At 40.1% G+C, this 25,123-nt stretch overlaps 1 protein-coding gene across 1 annotated transcript in view; it reads right to left on the reverse strand.

Moving 5' to 3' along the window:
• Window positions 1-1,955: 1,955 nt before the first annotated feature.
• Window positions 1,956-25,123, reverse strand: part of LOC115793368 (uncharacterized) — a 96,135-nt gene continuing 72,967 nt past the window's right edge. Inside the window, 6 exon segments of the mRNA XM_075074426.1 lie at window positions 1,956-3,643; window positions 5,922-5,936; window positions 8,849-8,984; window positions 11,097-11,277; window positions 16,664-17,589; window positions 17,955-18,062. Coding sequence (XP_074930527.1) covers window positions 3,339-3,643; window positions 5,922-5,936; window positions 8,849-8,984; window positions 11,097-11,277; window positions 16,664-17,589; window positions 17,955-18,062 — 1,671 coding nt within the window. The 3' untranslated portion in view covers window positions 1,956-3,338.

The raw sequence follows: 25,123 nt of genomic DNA on the forward strand, positions 1-25,123 counted from the left end.
ATTTTGCTGCCTATTTGAGTGAAAATAAACTGTTTCTGCATGATGCCAATTTAAATGTTTTTAATTATCCATGAAGACTGTTATTTGTACCTGCTCATTTTTAATTATGTAAAACAGTTTCGCATCTGTAAATTCTGATGTCAGTGACAGTGACTTAGATATCCTGTTACCACAGGATTTAAAATTAGGACATATTATTTAGTAAGGATACACTTTGGAAAAAAACCCACCAAGTTTTAAAAGTAACATAATTTTTATTTGGTTCTTTTTAATTTCTACATACTTTGTTCAAACGTGGGAAATTAACTGAAGCACATCAACATTTTTCTTAAAAACATAAGTACATTTTTTTTTTTAACCAAATTCTTTACAGTTACTATTTTAAAGTAAATTCACAGACAAACTTGCGGAATGATATCATAAGACAGGGGAACAGTCATATATGTTCAAGTCCAGTCAGTAGTAAACAAATGTAGCTTTTATGCAAGTTACACTAGTCCCAGACATGATCAAATTTTAGTGAACGGGTAATAACAGACAAAACTATAAACCTAAAATACTGAGGCTGAGTTGATATCCTGCTCAAAGGCATAGTGGACATAAAGGGTGAAAGAAAAGGGCGCTCAGAGAGGAAGCAATCCTAAACTGTATCGCATCGATCTTCATCAGAACTCAACCAAAATGTCTCTCAGACTTCATCGAAGGAGCCAGCTCCTATAGGGAGAAAGTAAAAAGACAACAACGAGCTAAAATCCATTTTAATGTTCTGTCTCAAGGAAATTTCACATAGACTCCAAATGAATAATTTATGTTCAAACTTAATGCTTTGTTTACCTAACTGAAGTCTGCATATTTAAAACAAAAACAAAAAAAAAAAAACACAAGCAGTTTAAAAACTAAGAAGGACTGAACAATATTCCGTAATGAGGCATTTTACAACTCTGCTCTCTAAATGACTAAGTGCAAAATAAGGGCTGGAAACGATTTTCTTCTATTAGCATCTGGGAAGAACAACTAAGTGTAAGTTGCATAAAAAAAAATCACTAATGAAAGGGGTTTTAAATGAACAAAAATATGCTGCGTTCTGTTAAAAATAAATACAACATAAAATAAAGAAAGTAATTTTCAATCCAGAGGACATCCCGGACTTTAAACACCGGTACATAATTACAGAGTAGAACAACAACAAAAGGGTAATTGCACTTTTTAAAAAAAAAATCTGTCTAATTGCACTGAGCCTCCTGGGTATCGAAGATTCTGAGAAGGTCCTTGTTACCAGGTCTTAATCCAACTTGACACACAACAAGTCCCTCGGCTCATTTATGTATTAAAAGTATATTAAACTCCAGATCTCAAGTCTCCATGGGGCATACACATAAACACAGTATGCAAAAAAAACCAAAAACCAAAACAAAAAAATAAAGCGCTTTATTGCTGCTGAGCAGTAATAGTATGTTGTTGGACCATCATTGTTCACAGACAGTGTACTAGTATCAAAGTAGGTTTTTAAAAATGTGTGTGTTCCTGGAATGGCTGTAAGACTCAACATGAGCCTGGCATTGCTGTGCTCCCACATAGACAAACATACTTACAATGACTGTAAGCCCCCCCCCCGAAACATTTCATTTTGAGAAATCAACTGCTGCCCATTTCAGGCTGCACTTTCACTTTAACACCAGCAGGTGGCGACCCAGACAGCTCTTCAATAAGCAATGGTGCATAACGTCTCTCTCACAGGCACAAATAAATGGATCTATTGCATTGATTTTGTTAAAAGAAACTGTGTTGCTGAATCTGATGACCAGCAGTGAAATGTTGCACTGAGATTAAAGTCATTCTGCTTAAACTGAGTATTCTGCTCATCTGACCTGCTCACTAATGATTCATTTACACCTTCCACCTTCAGCTCTTTGCTTTAGTACATAACTGTAGTCAGAGTCTAAATGTGCAAAAAAAAAAAAAAAAAGGTCAGGTTTGAGCTAAAGCATGATTTAAAAAAAAATCAAATAAAATTAAAAAATCAAAACTCTTGGTGAAAGTTCAAGGGGACAAACTGAAAATAGGCAGCTGTGGATTCCTCAAGGCTTGTCCCATGACTAAGCAAACAAATTAACATGTTAGACACAGCACATTGAATATCACACTGTAAATACTTTATCATTTGCATGATTTAAAAAAAAAAAAAACATAAGCGCGTCACTGTTTATGCTCAAAGGCCCTCATTATGATCTCCAGACATCTCGCAATTTCCTGTGACCAGTAAAAAAAGTTTTTTTTTAATACATTTTAAATTTTTTTTAAAATCATTTTTAAAAAGATTACATTCTCAAAGCCTTCAGAAAGTTCATGATGGGGTACAGAAGTCAAGTGGTCAGATTTTCCATCATCTACATCTGAGTTTTGCCAGTAATGTCATTTAGATGGTTCACTTATTTTAAAACCCAAATTCCTTTTCATCATCCACAGGAAGGTTCATATTTAAGCGTATGTTGCATTTGAAGAAAAGTTTGTTTGCTCTCCCCCATTTACAACTTACAAGATACAAGAAAGAAAAAAAAAAAAAAAAGAAAAAAAAAAGGAATAAGAAGAGGGAGTGGGATGTGCTGTGGGGACTAAAAAAATAAAAGTGCTGTGATGCATGTTCAGATCAAGGTCCGGCTGGATCCAGACCAGCACGGAGCCGGCAGACCGTAGCAACAGAGACGGCAGTAGCTGGAATGTTCCAGAGATCCGATGCATGGCGCTACATACTGATGCACGGCAGGTTAGCCCGACACTCACAGAGGTAACAAAAAAAAAAAAAAAAGAATGAATCGATCAAATCCAAAAACAAGCAAACCACACAACAGGGACATATAGACCTCCAGAGCCATCTGTTAGTCCATTCTTTTAGTCCTGGTCTCCCGGAGGTGTAAATTAAAAGAGTGTGTGTGTGTGTGTGTGTGTGTGTGTGTGTGTGTGTGTGTGTGTGTGTGTGTGTGTGTGTGTGTGTGTGTGTAGAGTGGTATGCACCAGGCCTCTTCCAACATTTACAGAAGTCCGTATTAAAGAGTTTGGTCCTGGGAAAGGAAAAGATGTTAGACTGTGGATGGAGGGTGCAGGTGGAGGAGGGAATAAAGTGTGATAGAGGGAATGTAGACAGATGGAACTTATCTGTCTTTGTGGATGAAGTTTGAGGAATATAAGTTGACAGTGGAGGACAGTGGGTTGTGGGGCTTCAGAGGAAAGGGGGGGATGTATGGTTGTTGCTCAGTGACCGATCATGACTGCTCCTCTTCATGGCGGGCCTGTCTGGATGTGGAGTATGTGCAGGACAGCCAATAGCACAAACTCTGGTGTCAGACATGAAGCACCTCCATACTGTAGTCCTCTGTTTCTGTGTACTGGGAGGAGTTTGTGTCTGACTGGGTTGGGGCCAGTGCCTCCTTGTTCTCCAGACTCGGCTCCATGAGAGGGGGCTTCTCCGGTGGATACTTTTTATATGTGTCTGGCCGGTTCTGCACATATATGACTCGGTTATATGCCTTGAGTCTCCTCCATAGATGGATGTAGACTTTGCACTGGACGTACATGAAAACCAGTCCACCTGTAAAGCCGATGGCCACCACCACAAGCTTGGTCCAGAAAGGCCATTCCAGGATTCCTGAGGAATGGAGAACAGACAAAACAAAGAAAAAGGAATAAAAAAAAGTTCACAAGTGAAACACAGAGAAGACTGCAAAAAAACAGCAAAAGAATAAAACATATTTCAGTCAGTCTAGCAGATGCACTTTATGTATGCTCAAGTGTAGGAGGTCTGAATAAAAACAGAGAAGGACGGCTTTATAAGCTGTTGCAAATTCATCACATGTTTCAGCGAATCATTCAACAGATCAGCCTTGAACTACGATATGCATTAGCAGGGAGGATGTGCGTTTCAGGAAACTGTGCAGTATAAAGAAATGGGAGACAAATGGACACTATTATTACTAATATTATTACAAATTGCTGTGTTTTTTCAAAGAAGATGGTTAATCTTCAAAATGTATTGCATGTCACTGCAGGGAATTTTCCAGCAGGGTGTTTGTTTGTTGCTGATCTTACGTTTTTGTTTTTTTAAACTCGCATTTGAACAGGATTAAAGTCAAAGTCCTGAACATGGAGAGGTGACTGAGGTAGTGAGCATCCTCTCATATCTCTGTGAAAACGCAATATGGGTTGGGCCATGAAACGCAATAAAAATCAACTAAATATTAATTTGTCTTGTCAGATTTTGTCATATTCTTTGTACCGTGGCAGCTGACACTTTAATATTTCTTAATATATATTAGTATACTGTGGGCTGCATTAACTGACACTGCTCAAAGAAATGAAGGAAGCATAATGGAAGCACCATTTCACCCATTTTGATGCAAATGAAACTAATGGTGCAACGGAGAGAGCAACCCCCCCCAAAAAGGGAAGCATGTGCACGAGTAGCGGGGCTCTGGCAGTGACCGGGTCTGCTGCTGGGTTGAAGCCTTTCTACGGCCCTATGCAGCGCTCCTCCACACTGTGACGAGACACACAGCACGCCTAGTGAAGGCACATGTGGATGTGCCATCCTGGAAGAGCTGGATTACCTGTGCAACCTGAATGGACAGCAGATATCATCTCGTGCTATCAGCAGTGACAAGGACACTGGCAAAAAGCAAAGCTAGAGAAGAAATAAGCCAGGAGGGATAAGGTGAGAGCAATGATCTTTTAAGAATATTTTGGGGATGCGTTTCCTCAGTTGTTGGATATTTAAGTCACTAAATTAACTGCAATTCCTATCTTGTTCTATAAACATGCCTCTCAATTGATTTTCTTTTTAAGGAATCACCCCACATTGTGTACAGTATAGTGATCTGAATTTACATATGCTGTGACTGTGACAGCCACACTACTGCTGTGCAGACATTTCACATTTTTTACATATTTCAGTTCAGGAAACTCAGGCATGGTGTTAAATATCTAACTGCCCAATTAGACAAACAAACAAAAAAATAAATAAATGGTGACCCTGCTGGTTTCTGTAACATTTCTAGTTCATGATAGGCTGGGAGCCTTTGGTGCATATCATTCACCACCTTTCTCTCTTCTCACTTCCTGTCATCTCTCCAACACTTTTGTCCAATAAAAGGCAGGAAATGCCCAGAAAAAAATGATGATACTTAACAAAGAGAAACAAATGTCTGCTGCAGCTGTCTTTGCAAAAACACATACCACCAATGTGATTTGTAGTTAATTTGGCTAAGTACAAAGACACTTCCATGACTCCTGGGGCAATTTCAACATTCATGCAAACAGCAAAAACCAAAGAAGAGGTGAAAAAAAAAAGCCCCTGCAATTTTTGGGACATCTAAATATTTGTAATAAGCCTCAGTGTTATGTAAAACAAATACTAAGAAGCAGTAAAAGTATTCAAAACAGTTTCTCCATGTTGGCAAACATAACTCGACTAGTTCAACGTATAAAAATGCCTCATATGATGTGAGTAATGCCAAATCAAAGAAGGGAAACATAATATAACCAGTGTGGTATTAACTATGCTGGACAGAGATGTCAGGCGCTTTCTATCTAGCATTTTGAGAAGAGATTAATGTGTCATTTGTTGTGTAAGAATATGTCAGTGAGGTTCGTTTTAATCAAAGCCCTCAGCCACAAAGTATAACACAGAAAATAAATCACAGCATGTTCCTCAGCTTTGTCTGTCTGTGTTTATTAGGCAGAAACATTCAGGGAGGTGGTGTGAATATACCCAGCCTTAAAGCGTGAAGTACTATTATTTCTATTCTGAAATCAAGGAAGAAAAGGGAAGGAAAAGCGTGTAAAAGAGAAGCTGTAAAAGGACTGGATACAGAAAGGCTGACAGGAAAAACACAACGTGAAAGTCAAAAGGTCAAAGTTGAAATGTTTACCTGGGATTCTTCCGGCTGCATGGGTAAAGAGAGTGTAAGTATCATGTATTACCAAAGACACACAAACAGATTGAAATAAAGCTCAAAAAGGCAGAAATTTAAAGTGATGTCACATATTACATTTGCATAATTTAACATGTAATCATGCAGTCAAACATCAAGCCTGTTTCACAATCAAAAATAGACAACAAACTATATTTCAAGGTGTTTACATCCATGTCTCCTTTCATCTGGAGAGCAAATCTAGAAAAAAAAGACAGTAGACAAGCAGGACTCTTTGGCATCACCATGGTGACTGGACCTGACAGCCCTCAGGGACTGTAACAAGTCTGAATCATCAGGTTGGGCTTAACAGGCACAGCCTGCTCTTCCATCTGTACACAGTTCTCAAAGTGCCAAATGTGCCAGGGAGGGATGAGTAGCAGCAGAGGTAGTGCCAGCTGATGCTACAACAAGTCATCATTACAGGAGCATCCTCCATTTTTAGCCCTGATGGTGGGAGCCGAAAGTGCGTGTCCACTTTGTATGGATGTAAGAAGCAGCCCAGGGTCCCCAGTGTTACTTTCCTCTCATTCTGAGGTATGAATGGAAAACCATAAAGTCCCACTTACTGGACATTTTTACTGTGGCCAGCAGCAGGTTTCAGTTTGGCACACATATAAAACTGGAAAAAGCTAGAGGCAAAATCTGAAAAACTGTGATGGGAGAAAACAGTCATGTTTTTCAATAAATATAAAAATGTAAACAAACTCTGGGGTCAGAAAACTGCCCAGCTTCATGGAATGGTATTTCATGAGGAGATCGATACCACTCACGCCTATAAGCTACATAACGCTACAACCGCAAAGACTAAAGACACAAGGGGCCAGTTAGCTTTGCCCAAAAGTAACAAAATCAAGCTATAAACACCACAAACTCACGTATTTATTGGTCATTTTAATGTTTCAGAACAATGATCCACTTCCAGCTCGCCCGAGAACCAAATGTTTCCCGGGCAAGTCCCAAGAATTTACTGTGCCCTCTCATGAACAGCCCAGCACTGATCAAAACATTTTTTACACTTTTTTTTGTGCTCATCAACCAAAATAGTGAAAATCAGACTCTTTTTTTATTCTTTTTTTTTTTTTTTTTTTTTTTTTACATTTAGACATAGCCATGCTAGCTGTTTCCAGTCTGACATATCAAAATAATAATTCATCTAATTCCATAGACTGTATATAAAAGAAGACTTAAGCATCCAGGTCTGAAAAGTGAAGTCAATGTATGCCATATATACATATGCCATATATGGCATATGGTTAGAATGTACTTCATGTAAGGATAAATAAGTGCTTCTAAAAGTAATTAAATTACAATGCAGCACTTTAACTGAAGCCATCATATGCAGACTGTATCTTACTCTTATACATGAAATCTCTGTTTCTTAGGCCACAAACTCCCCCTACATGATCAGGAGTACATCTTAGGTCCCTGAAGACTCTTATCTATATCAGATATTATAACATAATCATGCTGTCTGGCAACCGTCTAGCAATGTGGTAAAATGATGATCATTTTTTAGCCTTTATGCACATACAACACGATATGAAAGCATCCTATTATTTTTATTCACAATAAAAAAATATATGTATATCCAGATAAGTTTAATTATACATATTATAACGTCATGTTACCAAGCAACCAATATCATTTTTTTAGCACTTATGGACTTAGAAACCTTTATAAAGATGTCATATAATTCTCATTTCACCAACATCGCACAAACAGGCCAAACAATACTGTAGCACGGGCATGTACTAGTATGAAAGTAATGGATGTAGCATCCAGCTCTGAAAAGTTAGGCCAATGCCCTTGATCTGTAGCTTCAGGAAACCCTTTCCTTATGAGTTCATGATCTCAATGACTTGTTTGAATTCTTATAGAAAATGAAATGTTCATTTCGTAAATGACTTTGCCCGTTATTGTCAAAAAAAGCACAGGATACAATTTAGGGCATGGCAATCTTATGACTGACATCCTTGATTTCTTAATCTGAGCAACCCTTTGCTAGTCATGTCTGGTTTCAAAACTACAAGATAACAATGGACAAAACAGGTTGAGGCTGTAAGATGGGACTTCACTAACCAGTCAGTCGTGGTGGATGTGTCTATCTTTAGTGTACAGTCATACGTCAAAAATAAATATATGCCCAAAAATGTCAAACTACTCCTACAAAGCATGGAGTGTGATGTGTAGTCAGCTGTTGCATCCAAGTTTTGCCACAAACACACATGTACCAAACTGATACTAACTGCTGCTGTCACACAGCTGTCACACCACTCGCATCGCATAATTTTCTGCAACACACATAAATGCTGATGACCCACACGCACAAGCACGTGGTCACAAAAAATTTCCAGAGTTAGCACATTTTTCCTGTAAGGATCGTTTGCTGACTACACTTTTAAAAGTCAGATTAACCACAAATTGACCTTCAACACACACAAAACTTGAATCAATTAAAAATCGCCCCACTTCGCTAAAACAATCTCTTGAAGTCTCAAAGTAAGTAAGTAAGAATGAGATTAATATTTAACTACAGTAAAATCTTCTAGACATTTATCCAGCCTCAGCTGTAACTTTCTCATCACGTTTCTGTCAGTTACACCCACGTATATTCCAGCCTTAAAGCATATTTTACCCTGACGGTAATCACATCACTGAGATAACTACAGTTTTACAGATTTGTTACTGAATGTTAGTCACAACTTGGAGATGATTATGGATGAATAGATAACATACAGCACAACATCTACAAAGACAATGTTACATTAATGCTTGTGTGTGTGTGTGTGTGTGTGTGTGTGTGTGTGTGTGTGTGTGTGTGTGTGTGTGTGTGTGTGTGTGTGTGTGTGTGTGTGTGTGTGGGAGAGAGAGTCGGTGCTGACCTGATTTGATTTCCTCTGCTGTTCTGTCGATGAGAACGTAGAGGGACCACACCACACAGGTGATGGCGATGATGTGGAAGGTGACCGAACACATGATCTTCCTTCTCTCACTCGCCGTCATCTGTAGTTTCTCCCACTGCAAACGATGGAAGACATTTGGACATATTCACATATATAAAAAAAATAAATAAATAACAAAAAAACAAAGACAACAAAGAGCCTGCTTTAAAACTAAGCAGTAACCTCCATGGCTCAAAAATGAAGCCAATATGAAAGTTCTTCTAATGGCCACTTGAAGCTGGCTCAAAAGCGAGCCAAACCCCATAAACTCCCATGCTGAAATACCAAACTTCAGTCATAAAAACATGTTTCCATGCTAAGAAAACTGTTTTGATCTCTATACACAGTCTTTCAAAGAAGTTTGTGTTCCAGTTTTAGTGAGTGAAATTCAGTTTCTTTTGATTAGTCTGTTACTTAGCGCCAATTAGCAGAAATGTATGTCTCTGATTGGACTGTTAACAAGGATTGCTAATATATGATGATACCACTCCACCCTCTGATCTAAAAAAATGATCACTTATGCAGGGCCATTCCCAAAAAAACAAAACAGAAAACCTGGCAGCAGCCTTAATGGCAAAGTTGAGGCTTAAAAATGCAGAGTCCAGAATCGAATGTCTCAGTCACGCTACAGTAAAAATAGGATGGTAACTTCCTTGCATGTAGAAGCAACTAGTTGCCCAGACGTTTATCATGCAACACCCTCAACCTCTGGGCGAGCACTTGTTCACAAGGCAACCCTTCTCCCAACATGATCCGACTTGGACTGTTGTACAATTTATAAATGCAGACAGATTGCCAACACGTAGAAATGAGCACAACTCATCTCTTTGCAACAGAGGGCTCGACTCAACTGGTTGCCAACTGGTTGTCTTCTGATTACATTCCTATGTAAATACAGGGTGGCCAAGCACCTAATTAATTTTGCAGGAAATCACTATCATACAGCAACAATGTCACCATTTCTGAATTTCTGGTTCAGATCTATGAAGTTTTAGCAGGACTCTGAATGCAGGATGTTTATGTGAATTTCTGTGTATGTAGATAACAACAGACTTGCAATTTTTGCAAATTTATCACAGTTAATTGCTGTATTATCACAAATAGATTGCATGCAATTGCCGACTCAACGCCATTCAATTGCAAGCTGATAGACTGATTCTGTCATACTGCTGTTTTATCGCCATATCGACACATTAAAGTTGCTTTGAAGATGGGAACTGACTGTATGTGGTTGCCAACCTGGTCTCGGTCCTCAAAGCAACCATTTCAAAGGCAACAAGAGTGCTAGTTTATTGCACAGCATCACAATACATTTTGGTTGTGCTATAGATTCCAACTGTTTTCCCTGGTGTGACTGTAGCATAAAGGAATTAAAATGGTGGCTCCGATGGCCATTTTCTCGAGCTGGTCACAGTTTGAGCCAAATATTTGATAGATGCCATTCAGCTCCTGTCACTAATATCCAATGCTACGCAATGCTTCTTGGCAGGATTAATGAGATAAAGAGCATGGAATGCAGCACCCAGCAAATTGAGGTGATGTACCCTGCTACCTGCCAGGGAGCTCAGTAATTCCTGTACTATCAGATAGCTTTGTAAATAAGTGGTATAGGTTTTCCAAACAGCCAAATGCATGATAATGAATTCAGTGATGAATAATTGCAGGGTCACTTTAATAAGACGCGGGTGTTGCCGAACAACATGAAACCGAGCACTATTTAATAAAAACTTTCATACCGACAACAACATCCGCCTCTCATCTCAAATTTCCTTGTGCACTCACACATGAACAACTTCAATATTCACCCATGGGATTCGGAAGCTATTAACAGTGGAGCATTTGTTTAAGGCCTTTTGTGCAGCTAATGAAGGGTGGAGGAATTTTAATTAGAGTGTCCTGCTATCTTCAGGCCACAGTGATTGATAAGAGCCTTTCAGGAACGTGGACTGCCTCTAAACCACTGAAAGAATCACAACCACCCGAAAAAGTGGTTTGTTTATGAAAACGGCCTCTTGTGTTATCTGTATTACAGACTGGAGATAGTTTTTTGGCGTTTTTGTTTCATAACAAAGGAGTGACGTGAGCTAACTTGGGACACATGGAAACAGAGGTGCAACAAGACCCTGACTTTATTAACTGAGGCTGGACTAATGAGCAGCCAAATATGTTCACATCCAAACTGGCTTACCTTGCGCAGTGGTTTGAGTTTAGTCTCCATGATGAACTCGTATTTACAGAGCTCACAGCAACGAGTGTCAGAGCTCTTGATCCACTGCTGTAGACAGCCCTGGTGGACAAAGCGCAAGCTACCCGTGCAGTGGCATGGTGTGATCAGAGGGCTCTCGTCATCCCCTTCACAGTGACAAATCCTGCAGGAGGCAGAGAATATAGTCAACACTAAGCTACAGGCGAGACAGCTGTAAAAGGAGCAAGATGGGAGACAGGAAAGATCAAAAAGAGAGAAGTTGGCAGGCAAAGCTGACACACATTTCTCCAAATCTGAGAAAACTCGAGTTCTGTAATGCAAGCCTGTACATCAGCAAAGCTAGTATTCTATAGTAGCATTACTAATAGCACAATATGCAACTGCTTATTCCACACCTACAACAGCTTTAGGAAAACACGGCAGGGGAGAATATAATTTCACAAACATAGAAAAAAAATTAACACCCCTGTCACAGCAGACAATACATGTCCCACATGAGTAAACCCAATCAAGACAAACTAATTCGATTCATTTGCAAATCCAGACAATGTTTTCAGAAAACAATCTCCTGCATTTCTGTGTTTCAGCACAAAATTGAACACGGCTAATCTCGTTTCGCTCTGCAGCTGCACAGCAGTGAGTTTCAGTCATGATAAGAACTAATAAAAGTTAAATGTGTGAGTTTTTTTAACTACTGTAGTTGATCATGTACAAATACAGTCCACGACAAATACGTGCAATACACTGCTACGAAGTTCCCGATGACGGCTGGTACGCAGACAGTTTTTTGTTTTTATTTAAAAGCGAGCACCTTGGAGAAGTTTCACTTTAACACCGCAGATGTTGGCCTAAAAATAACCTCATGAGCACGATATTTGTTGAAATACTGCAGCATGTAACTGTTTTTAACAGGTGTTTGTGACACTGCGTCCGGTCCGCAGAGACACTGGCAGCTGGAACATTTGATTAGGTGTCTGTTGCCTCTAATGACTGCTGGACAGGCTGTTGTCAGTGAGAGGAAGCAATCACTTTTCCAATAGACTGACTGAAGCAGTCCACCACTCCTTTTCAAGATCACACATATCAGACGCTGTCTGACAGGATGGGGGATGTTGGTTTGTGTTATTAGACATCCACACTAAGGAGGAGTATATTTGTCCAAACCTTTCCATTCAGTGTAAGGCGGATTGATAGGCAGACTGACTACGTGGACACTTTCACCTGTATGCTAGTCAGAATCGATCAGTTTTAGTGGTGAGAGTGCAAAGTGAGGGGTTAGAGAAGACTATTAGAGCATCAAATTACCTCAACGTTAAACCTTTATCGCAGCCATACTTCACTTCAGAAAGCAGAAAATCATTATGATGTCAGAATTCAATGTCAGGACATTGACTTTGTTTGTTTTTTTTTCCGACCAGTTCTCAGTGAATAACCAATAAGTTCAAAAATCAGGCTGCTTGTTAAACTACAATATGACATTGATTAAAAGTCAGACTGATGCCTTTGTCTGCACTACAAGTGTGATTGCAAAGGGGGTTAAAGAGGTTGTAGTGCAGCATAAAGAGCAAATAATGCCTTAAATGGATACATGTTCTATCAATATCAATCTATCAAATCAATTTTTTTTCTACAGATTTCACAGGCGGTAAGATGCATGAACCAGGATTGCATTATATGGTGCTTTCTCCTGAGTGGGTTGGAAGAGACCGGTGGCACCTCTATGGGCAGGAAGATGCAAGCAAACAAAGCGTGGAAAAGAGCAGGAGGAGGAGGAGGAGGGAGGGAGCCGGGTGTTCAGATGGGATTGTCTTTATCCTGGTTCAGGGAAGGATAAGAACACTTGAAGGAACACATGCACGCCCACATGCGTTCACACATGTTAGAAAGTGAGTGAACGAGATAATGTCTATTTCTAGACTTCACTGAACTGGTCAAAGCTTTACAAGATTAAAAGACAAAGTGAACAAAGGTGGATAAAAATAGGTCATTTCAGAAGGATTTCAAGAATTGGAGGTGGAAGAAGTGGAATAAGGACTTGGGGATTATTAACATTGCTAGAGGAGGGTTTTTTTTTTTCCCCATTATGGATAGACTGCTTTGTTTGTGTTCGTTTGCATGCATAACAAGATGATGAACTGCAGATTCTCATCCCACACATACTGTATTTCTTTTCAATTAAAAAAAAGAAAAAAGCCTGAGGAAGTAGACCATTTTGGTGCTTATATCAATGATTGCTGGCTGCTGAAATGAACAGATCTGACAAATTATTCTTTTTATGTAGGAGGAGATAACCACAGAAAAATCCCAACACCTCTGCACAGAGCCGCTGTGGAAAAACAGTGATCAGTAAACAACATGAGCGGGAGAGGGTGGAGGAATCTTTCACTGAGAAATTTAGGTTTCTGCCAAATTTCAGGGAAGCTTCACCTGATCCTAACAGGCTGAACTGCATATAAATTACTTTAAAAACAAGAAAAAAAAAAGACAGAAATCTCCCAAATAAAGCACACAACATTCACCTTCATCATTTAACACGAGGCGCATCCATATATTCAAACAGATTAACATAATAACCCCACACCAGCGTGCAAATTTGCAGCTAAATTAACTTTTTGTCAGCAGCAGCACATTCTGAGCACTGTTAGGCGTGGGAAGTTCAAATTTAATTTGCATCACTCGCATCCACAACACACCCTGTTTGACAGGAATTTTAAGGTGGCAGAAGCGCCGTACGAGGATGTCAGTATTAAAATGTAAGAAGCAAACAGTCAAGAAATCAGGAAAGCCCCAGAAGCTGAGAAGGAAACAAGCTCAAATGCCTGCCGAAGCATTCACTTTCTTCCTGTTCCCTCTATTTTTTTTCTTCTTTTTTTGCTTCCTCATAATTTTGTCTGGTGGAATGCAGCCAATCTGTGGTGCTTAAAGACTCCCCCTCTCTCGAGCTTTTCCCTTATTCTGCCCTCATCCTGAAATGTTTGTGTATGTATTTTCAAATGAATTCCAACACCACTGATCTGTTTTCTCTTGCTTTTCTCCTGAACAGATTTTCATGTGGAAGATATGTGTGGCATCTGAAGTAGACTGTTTTCAGGCTGTGCAGTTTAAGCGCTCCCAGAGACACGCTGATCAGCGATCAATCAGTGGCAGCAGCACTTTTTTCCCCCTCCTTTCTCGTCTCTGATCATTTTAAGAGGTTACTTGTTTGTCTTTGCATGGCCACGCTTGCCTTTAAAGAGAATATTAAATTTGCTGAGGAGACAGTTAACTATTGGAGGGAGATTAAGAAATTACACAGACTTCAGCTGTTTTATACTGTCAGTTTTAAAAGCTTAAAAAGGAACCATTTAATGCTGGGTTTTTTTTTACAGCCTCTACAGAGTAATGTTATTTGGATCTGGTGTAAATAAAAAGTGAGTCATTTGAAGTGGGGAAAATATAAACTTGACCATGATCACTATTTATTTAAGAGGTTGGTCATGGTTAAAAAGAAAAATAAAGCCAAATCAGGCGCCGAGGCTTGCATCCCCATACATGCCTTTGGAACTCAAAAGAGGTCACTCATCAGTGTGTGAAGCTAGTTTTAAAGCCTGATCTCATCAAAAATTGCTACATAAATTGAAATGCGTTGAGGGTATTTTTTTTTTTGATGACCTCTAATTTTGTACACTAAGCAGTCAAAAGCACATTTCTGCACTTTTATATCTATGGCTATATTTCTCTACAAGCACACTACACATGCACAGCTGCATATCAGTTCATGATGTGGTCAAAGTAGTTTATGCTTTTATGAATTTGTTGTGTGCCTGTATTAATGTAGGCCAGGTGGTTATAATTATACAGAATATCCTCTTGTGGCACTTTGTTTATAACCTCTACTTTGTGAACACAGCATGTGAGACTCAAAGCACAACTGTGGTCATGATAACATAAAGGTATTTTTTTTTTTTTTTTTTTTTTTTTTAATACACATTTAGTTTTTGAATGAAAGAGCAAAGTGAGCTGTCAAGCCAAATGCCTGCTTTGTCAATGTTGGTTGCCTTTCTATTCAATACGCTGTGGCACCAACTCTGGGCAAATAAACATACAGAACCAATCAATGCAAATAATTAAATTCTGCAAAGAAATAAGCTCATGAAACTTTTTATGACAAAGCAAATCCAATCATTTTGAGATGCGTTTAGGTGAGAAACACCAGGAAAAAAAATTAAAGTGTGTTTTCACCAAGTTTCTCTGAATGGTGACATTTCTGATGAGAAAGTGAAGCAAGTCTCCTTATCTTATGACCACACTTACTCAAATTCCACCGAGTACTTTCTGAACCGCTGACAATAAAAGAGTTAAATAATAATTAACCCGCCTGCTGAAAAACAACCACCCACACATACTTTACATAGGTGAGGTCAGCATTAGAGATGCACTCACGTTTCAAGCCACCTGACGGGGAACTGGCATAACGTGTTTGTGTGTGCGTCTTTGTGTATGTGTGTTTAAACAGTCAGACTACACAGACTATCTGAAGCCAATAATCTGCCTTTTGATCTCTGGCCCTCACTTTGCCACCTCTAAGCTGGTGTTTCTCTATCGGCCCACTGCTGACATGTAAATCTGATGCACAGACCTGAGCCAAAGTGACAAACAGAGTCATATATAGTTCAAAATCCTTTAGATCTCGTTAATCCGGTGAACTGCTGCCACACTTTGTATCGACAGCAGGAGTTAATGCTCAAAATCCTGTACTTGGCAATCATTAAGATCTACTCATCTGAAGGGGCCTTGCAGCCATGACCTGGTCTGTAATTAAGTTATTCACAGTGTGTCTTATACTGTAATATGACCTGGCTCTGGCAATAAGACAGCATGCAGTTTGTCATGTGACAAAGACTGATGGTGCACACAGACAGCAGCTCAGTGCTATTTATTGTTCACTGTTCCACTAGTCCTCAGACATGTCCGCTGTCCCTCTGTACTATTAAATTTTCCTCCCTAACCTCTGCCCTTCTATCAATTCCATAACACCGCCATTGCCCTCTATTCCTACTGCAAGACCTCAAGCTTATGAGCCAAATCAATCAGGTTTTTTTTTTTTTTTGCAGCCTATGTAAGACACTTTACTGGCTCATTGATCTAATACAAATGAAAAATTATTTTAAAAACAGAGCTTGACAACACAATGAAAAACATAGCAGAGCACTGAGATAATAGTGAAGTGAAATTAGATGGTATGAAATTACTTTACAGCACATTTGTGTCACACACAAAGGATTGAATTGGAACAGCTGAGGAGGAGGAGGTGTACAGTGTTGCAGTGTGTGGAAATTAAAGCATCTATGTGTCAGTTTCTTCTGAGTAAGACTTCCACTCTGAGCAGGGATTTAGAGGACAAATACTGCTATGAGATATTTGCTGGGTAGGTACACTACAGCAGGAGAAACTCCACTACTCCACCGGGCTCTGGGGTTCACTGCCACGTAACTTCACAGGGGTGGTCTGAGCTTTACCAAGTCACAGGAAGGGTGGGTGTGGATTACACCGTCCAGACAGTCACCCACCTGCAGCAGTCCCCAGATAGCGAATAGGGTGACAGGGGTCCGGTTTTCTCTGACAAAGGGGATGAACAGCAGTCCAGGTCACTGTCTTCATCCATATAACACACCGGGGCTAGAAGACCACCTGATCCAGCCACAGACACAGTTTTTGGGGTTGCCAGTTGGCCCTTTCCCTTTGAAACTGGACTGGACTGGTCTTCCTCAAACACGTCGTCATCCCCTACTAGATCGTCAGGGGGGAAGCCTGACTCACTACCTTCCAGCAGGGCGCTAGAGGACTTGATGTGTAGGTGAGAGGCGTAGCTGCCCAGATCTGAGCATTGCAGGCTGGCTGATGTAGAAGATCGAGAGAAGGGAAGGAGGAGACGGAGGAAATTGGAGCTTGGGGAGTGATGAGGGTGGTGGTGGGTGTTGGGAAGGGGAGTGGTGAGGACACCATGATCAGATTGGAGGCAACTGGTGGGAGCTATGCCCAACATGTATTTGTAGTTGTTGGTGAAGGAGGGAACGAGGTGGGGCTGGGTGCGTGTTGAGAAGCCAGGATTTGGAATCTGTTGTGTGGGCGTTGCAACCAGCTTGCCGTTGAGTGTGTGAGCTCTTCGATCTAAGTCAGGAGGCTGAGCGGGCTCGAGCTTCAGCTCCAACTCTCCCTCAGAGCATGTGCGGTCTATAAAGTGGAGACCGCGACAAAGACTGTCCACACGCTGGCCCACGTCGTTAAGAGACATAGAGAACTTGAGCGAGCTGTTGGAATGGATGGCGACGGAGGATGGACGCAGCAGAGAGAGCCAGTCTCGCTGTTTGTTGTGTTTGGAAGCAGGTAGGACATCTGCGCAGAGGGTGGTCACTGAAACACCTCCTGAACCTTGACAGGTTTTGCCATTAGAGCTCAAAAGAACTACAGCCGTCTGCTTCTGAGTGTCCTGATCCTGACTGATGATGTCAAAGTGTTTGTGCATGTATGTGTATGAAAAAGGAGCACACAACAGACAACAGCGGTAGAGAACAGGAGAAGTCACGGGGAAAGACAAAAAAAAGAGAAATGGAAAAGATAACTTGCATTTAAAAATAAACAAATTTTTAAGTTTTAATGGGCTTAGACTGGATGATTCATGTTACTATAAAATCCATTTAACAGTAGCTTGCATGCAACAGTGCCACTGTGCCACTCTGGGGGTAAAGGGTAAGCTAACATCACCCACTGATAAGGAGCTTCATTACATATAGACTGATAAATAAAGTCAGTTTATTGCACGCTGGTTTTCATATCACTCTGGACACATGTCACTAATACACTGGCATGAATTGAGATTGAATTATACCTGCAGATGTCCTGGCTGGACGGGGAAACGGACGTCCTTGAAAAACTGCATGGAGCATTGACTGAAGTCGGGCTTCCAGCCTGAAAAACAGAATACATGCAGAACAAAGGGCAGTTTAGGACAGAGAACATGAACATGAAACCCTACGGCTAAATAAATATTTTATCAATCAACAGGCAATTGGGGAGGGGGGGGGGGGGGGGGGGGGGGGCAACACTGCCAGTTAAGCTGTCTGGTTTAAGTCATGCCAGGTGAAATCTATCTGATTGCATCACAGAGCAGGCAAAAAAAAAAACACCAGGAGAGAAGAGAAGAGAATTGCCGATGAGATCGAGTTAGGAGCGTTATGAAGAGCAAGGCAGCGAGAAAGGCACAGGTGGGGGACGCAAAGAATTTTTAAACAGATGTACCTGCAGGCGTAAGGCTGTTAAAATACCTTTAGTGTCATCAAGGTTTTCACCAATATTTATTTTACAAAAGGCATATGAAGATTACTTACATTTTTTCCTTGGATTTTAAATCCAACTATTTTTTTAATGACAACTTGGGCTTAAAATACAAAATATCCTCTTATGCCTAACAGGATAAGAATCGTCATCAGACAATCATACTGGCAGTCCAGGAGGGGCCAGAGCCTATCCCAGCAGTTATAGGGCGAGAGACCAGGTACACCCAGGACAGGTTGCCAGCCTGTCGCAGGGCTAAAGCATTGAGTTTCAGAGATTTAAAATCACAAGTTATCATAACCCAGGACCTTCTTTGTGTAATTTGGGCGATGGTGCTAACCACCGCATCATATGGGTAGTATGCACACTAAACCTCCAGACTCAGGAAATTTTTCTTTTATTATGATGTAGCAGTGCTTGGGTGTTATTCCAAAAATGCTCACTTAAATTTGTGACTTCTGTGCCATTATGTATAAAGAGCGATGAGCTAACAAGTAAGACAGGATACAAACTGTGCAGACCCTTCAAAATGAATAGCACTGCTTACATTCATGTTAGCGTTTGATTTTACTGAGATGTATCAGACCATACTGAAGTCTTTTAATCCCCTTTTTCACCCCCGCAGTTGTTTTTTATAAGCTTCATATTACTTCATCTTACTTGCAAGAAGAAAGTCATTGAGTATATTCCCTCAACTACAAATAGATTCCCTTCCACATTGACAGGTTCAGAACAGATACATAAAGAATGGGATCAGATAGCGTTTGGGTTACTAACATGGAGTGGAGGGGTGCGGTGTGTGTGTGTGTGTGTGTGTGGGGGGGGGGGGGTGGGGGGGGGTGCTGGTAATTTCAGCAAGAAACTAATTACCTATTGATTTCATTTCTAACTAAAGGAAAGTTTATAGCTCATGGCCTGACACCAATCAATAGAAAATTCAATTTCCAGCCATGCCCTTTCATCCTGTTTATCTGTCTGTACATGAGCAGCACTGCTTCCCTTTAACTGCTTTTCCCCACTTGCACACAAGAGCACTTAAACATGCTGCCCTTCTCTTTTGCTTCATTGTTCTTCAATAGCTCATTCAAGGTTGTAATTTTCTTAAATCTTTTATTTCCTCTGTTTATCATTTAATTTGACTCTTATTTTAACAGCTCACGTCCAAGGCCGCCGTTTGGCGGTCCGGCAGGAGTCTGGTCTATAAATGTAACATGAACAGACAGGAGTGTGTGAGAGACCATAATTAAAGCATTATTATTTCGCAGTACTACAATAAACTAGAATGCTGGAACATGCACCTTTAGCTCTATGATACAAGAGTGACTAAAACGAAACTTAAGACATGCTGTAGGTTTACCCGAAGCACCGTGTTAAGTATCCGTGTAGGTCGATAAATGAGGGAGATAGAGATCTTTATTAGTTATGTTCTGTGCAACTTGTGCAACATGGCAAATAGATAACTAACTCTGTCTTTAAGCAATCAGGTAATAACATAGTTGAGGTAATAATGATTAACTTCCTGTTAACACCCTGTATGACTCCACACTCCTATTAAAACATCTGCGCCTTCTTAAAAACTCTCCTTTGAGGAGCTTCTTTGATGAGTAAATAAGTGCCTGTATTTAACGTATAACAAAAACACTGCAGTCAGTGATACTTGAACAATTGCTGAAAACTGGTTTCTGGCGCCACAGACACTTGTCGCACTTCACTTTGAAAGTAAACTGTGAAAAGAAGCAGATTCACGCTTAAACGTATCCATTCAGTTACGGTTCTCCGGCTCTGATGTGCTAATTAGATCAATCCAGCCTCACTTCACATTCACCCTAATGAACACCTGTTTATTTTATTGCGAGTGCTGAAAAAAATCCCCTCATATTATTTTAATAACTACTAATTTAAACCCTCTCCTTGAGCACTCCTGCCTTCCATGCACTCTCACACTGTGCACAAATTATTCTCTTTTCTATTTGTTGCAGTTATCCATGAAACACCTTATTTTTCACATGTCATTGCCTTTGGTCTTCAGCAGCCATTGGGGCTTTTAAAAGAAAAGCCTTTAAAATCTAACAGGAGCAATGAATCACAGGCTCTCATTGAGAAACTTCTAACAAGGCTGGCAGACAATGTGAATGGACTAGACACTGACAAGAAGCCAACGTCAAAGCAACACTGCTGAAAAGAACCAAAGTTTACTGCTGACCTTTAAAACTGTACAAATCCATCCCAAGTTGTCATCAACATTTCATCAACATCACTTTTTTTTTGGTCACAGTTTAAATGGTCAATTCTTATATCAGCTTTTTTTTTTTTTTTTTTTTTTTTTTGGATGTACAATATGCAGTTCAGAGTTAAGTTTGGATTGATTTGTCAAACTTTGATTTCCCTGAACAAAAATGAACTTTATATAAAACTGTTTGACATTTTGGAAAATAGCTTTATTATCTTTTTTGCCCAGGGTTTAGATGAGAGGATCGATACAATTATAAAAAGGCCTGTGCATTATACGTGAAGCTCCAGCCAGCAGGTGATTAACTCAGCCCAGCTTCTGTTCATAACCTTCATGGAGGTTAATCATAAAACTGATGAATATTACAGCTGAGATACTCAAGCAGCCCTGTGCAAACATTTGATAAAATCAATTTTTAATCAGGAACTTCTTTAATCCATCTATAACAATTGCAGTTTAGACTTCTATATTTTTCTCTAGCTCACTCTTTCACTTTCATTTTAAGCATCTTCCTCATTCTCACAAAGTCATGCTGCAAAGCTAAAATGAGGCCACCAGCTGTGCATTTTATACCCCAGTAATATACAATGCATTTAAGTGTCATTAAATGCAGCGCACAAAGCAAAATACACTGATAGGTTGTGCTGTGGCACAAATGCTCAGATATTCAGCCTCCATCATCAAATATAAGAGACATCAAACAGGAGAAGACAGGAGTAGATGGTTCAAGAAGGCAGCCTAGTTACAGTGATCATACGCAGGCATACTATATAATCACAGAAGTATGAAGCAAATCAATTCTCCCCAAAAATGTCCACTGTCAGATATGGTGGTATTTTTTCATGGGATACTCCATATAATAAAATGTTCCCTTTTTTATTGAGAAGCTACAAACTAATTAGAGCTCCAATAAGGGTGATCTGGTAGCAGCAGGTTGTGCAGTAGGCAGCAGGAAAGCTGATGGACTTGATTGGCCAATCATTTTTCTGGCACTTGAGACTATCTTAAATCATGCTTATCCATCTGTTTCAATGGGCCCCCATGTGAGCTTGCAAAAAACTGGCAATCAGCACAGTTGATTCAACTCTTGGACAGGCTTCAAAGTTGCAGCACCAGGCTCTGAAGTAGAGAGAATACACTCTTTTGTAAATTGAATATTACTAACCCTGGCTTTGTTTACTACAAATGATTTGTGATAAAAATCATTTATAATTTGGTTATAGTGAAGGAAAAACTACATCCCTAATCACACCACAGTTATCTCTTGCTGTAATAATACTGTATGCATTGCACAGTTGAAAGTGAATTTTAATTACAATTTTAATTGCTACAGATCTGGACTGACACAGATGAAATATACATCTCATGAATGCACTGGGATGCATCCTCAGCGATGTAACCTGGGGTCATCAGGTGTTTGGGGTATCAACATCAGACACCTTCTCCCAAGAGCCACTCGAGGTTGATCAGACCTCAGCAGCATTTATCCATGGATCAGCCACCTTAATCCAAAGCTACCTTGTGGTTTTCTCTTTCAGTAGCTGATCTAATTGACTTCCTTTAATCCAGTTTAGAGATGTCCAGCAATGCAAATGCTTTGCAGGGTGAAGCCCGCCCCCAAAGGCTTCCAGAGGGTTCAGCAGCCTTGCCTTCGGCATGCAGCACATCTGGTACTTGGCACATGTTCTCTCATTTGTGTCAATTCCAGCACACTCAATAAGTCGATGGGCTCTGATACAATGACCATATCTGTCCACAGTCATGATGATTTTATCTGGGTTCTGAACTTTAGCTGCCAGGGTCTACTTCCATATGCCAGTTGTTGGCAGTGGTGAGGAGAGGAACTATTACCTCAGACCGTGGGCAAGGTTTCTCTCCAGCCCTTTGGCTGATGGTGACACTTGATGTTTTTAATGGCTGTGGCTACACTGTCAGTAGTCATGGCCAACAACAGTGCCCATCTCCAAGGGCTTTTAGGCAGCTTGTGTAAAGGTGTCCAGGAAGAAGTCCCTTCCAGAGTAATGACGGCTGGAAGGTGTCTTGCTCTGGCTCCAGACATAGAAGTTTGTTGGACTGATTAGGACATCATACACAGCTTGGACCGAGAACCGTAGTAATCTGCTTTCCATGTTAGACCATGAGATAGACCCAACATCAATGTTACTTTGATTTCTCATACTAAAAAGTCAGATGCTTCCGTTTTTGATCCGTAATTATGACCTAAATGTCAAAATAATTATGCTAACTAATAATGATAAACACAGCTACATGGCTGTCTAATGACTTTTGAGACTGATTTTCCCTAAATAAGGTTTTTGACTAATAAAACTGCACTTTGGGCTCTTTAGCGTGTACTTCTCTGTGGCAGCGCCTGTCACAACTGTAGAGCTGGCATCAAATATTTTTTTGCTAAAATTTTCTAAGCCATTGTCTTTGACATTAATAATTTCTATCATGTTTGAAGACCTCTTTAGAACAAAACTGCCCAATATTTTCCTGTTCCAGGTTCTGCAGTGCAAGGATCTGTTGCTTTTGAGAGCTCCAGGTTTTGCGAGTCAGACTAAAGGTCCTGACGTGGTTCAGAGTCTGCTGGTGCTGCATAACATCTACACACTGTGCTAAAATATGTGGAACAACTGGTAATACAGCCTACTCTTGACAGTCATAAAAGACAAACATCTTTGTACTGTTAAAAATGATTAAAACTCTCCACTGCAGCCACCGTTTTTCCTTCTCATCTGTTCTTTTTTTTTTATCTTGAGTATTTATTTTCCAGCATCTCTCTCTGATAAACGCCTTTTAAGCATTCGACCTATGCACACCACCACCACCGCCATTTGGCATGCTGTTGGCTTTTTGGACTATATGCAAGTGTGTTTCCATCGCCTCTGTTTTGGTTGAATTCCTATAATCTCTCTGCGTAGCCTGAGAGCTAACAGATACAAACACTGCAAGCAAATTAAAATAATCATCATCAAACAGTCTTTGCTTTACTTTACATTTATTTTCAGGGAAAAAAAAAAAGATTCAATTAACTAGAAGGAGAAATAGTTTTAAACCATCATATAAAATTATGATATTGGCAGCTCTAAATAGCTGACAACATGATCCACCTCTCTGGCAGCCTCTCAGATAAAGTGCATTTCCATTACTGTTTATATTGTTTCGTGCCTTTCCTCCATAGGTGTCATTTTACACTTTTCTCATCAGCAACCAGAGCCTGCATCAGCAGAAACCCACAGAAATAAGCAATGTGCCAGATTGAGGACAAAAATAAAAAACTATTATGCACTCCAAAAACAAATGATTTCACTAGTGTCAAAATAGTAGCTTGGCTTAGTGCCTTGTTTTGACACGGTGGTCTGCCAAGATGAACAGGCCTACAGAAAGGCTCTTGTAGCAATCAGTAGGGCAGATCCAGGTTGGATGTTGCAGCTATAGAACCTAAAACACTGCAAAACTGCAGCAGCTTGAATTCTAGAGCATCACCAGATGTTTGGCTGGCTATAAGCAGCAGCCCACTGAGTGGTGAGTCGCTGCTTTGTGTCTTTATGAGGACTGTAATACGATAATTCCTTCCCAAACAGTGTAGGAGGCATTGCACAGCACCCTGGCACTGTGCTAAAGAGAGAAAGGGCTACAGCTAAGCCTCCTGACCTCACTGAGCGGAAAAATCAACTCACGCCAAATCAGGAGGCAATCCTCAGCCTACATGAGGAAAGACTGTGCTTTTTTTTCCAGATAAACACTGATAGCCATTTCATTTCACAAAAATATATAAATAAATTTAAAAAATGCTGATTATCTGCCCTGAACACCATTTTTTTTTTTTTTTTTTAATTTTCACAATTCAGCTTGATGGAAGAAATGAATCAGTGAACAAACAAGCATAGGGAACAAGACAAGAGAGATGATGAATTTATGGCTGCAGACGCACGTATACGTTCATATCAGGACTGCACACCCCAGCACCTCACAATGACAAGTTCACTGATGGAGGCAACATCACCTTTATGAAACAAAATTAGCCCCTGGCCATAATCGTCTGCTTGTTTTCCTGTTATCGTGTAAATCTCTCTCTCTCCTAGTGTGTGTGTTTTTTATGACAGGTATTCCAGCGGGAGCAACATGATAACTAGAAATAGGATTTACTTCTGAGCCTTCTCAGAAAAGGATAAAGCTATTCGATTAAAGAAAACAGCAAAAATATTGTGAAAGCCAAAAAGGTCAAAATCGTCCTGCCAGGTTACCTGTGCAAAATGAGAGTCGGTGCTTTAAACAGAATGAACATATTCTTTGGATGTTGTAAGCATTCAGAGTATTCTGACTGTATGGCTGCATCAAGCCGGAGATGTTATGAAATATTCCTCTCAGGCCGATGCTGCGGTTATTTATATAGAGAGAAATCTTTTAAGTAGGTCAACAATTGGATACGAGCGCATTCATTTTTGATTGGGTTTGACAC

Source organism: Archocentrus centrarchus, chromosome 15, assembly GCF_007364275.1.
Source record: "Archocentrus centrarchus isolate MPI-CPG fArcCen1 chromosome 15, fArcCen1, whole genome shotgun sequence".
In the NCBI taxonomy this organism is placed as follows: domain Eukaryota; kingdom Metazoa; phylum Chordata; class Actinopteri; order Cichliformes; family Cichlidae; genus Archocentrus; species Archocentrus centrarchus.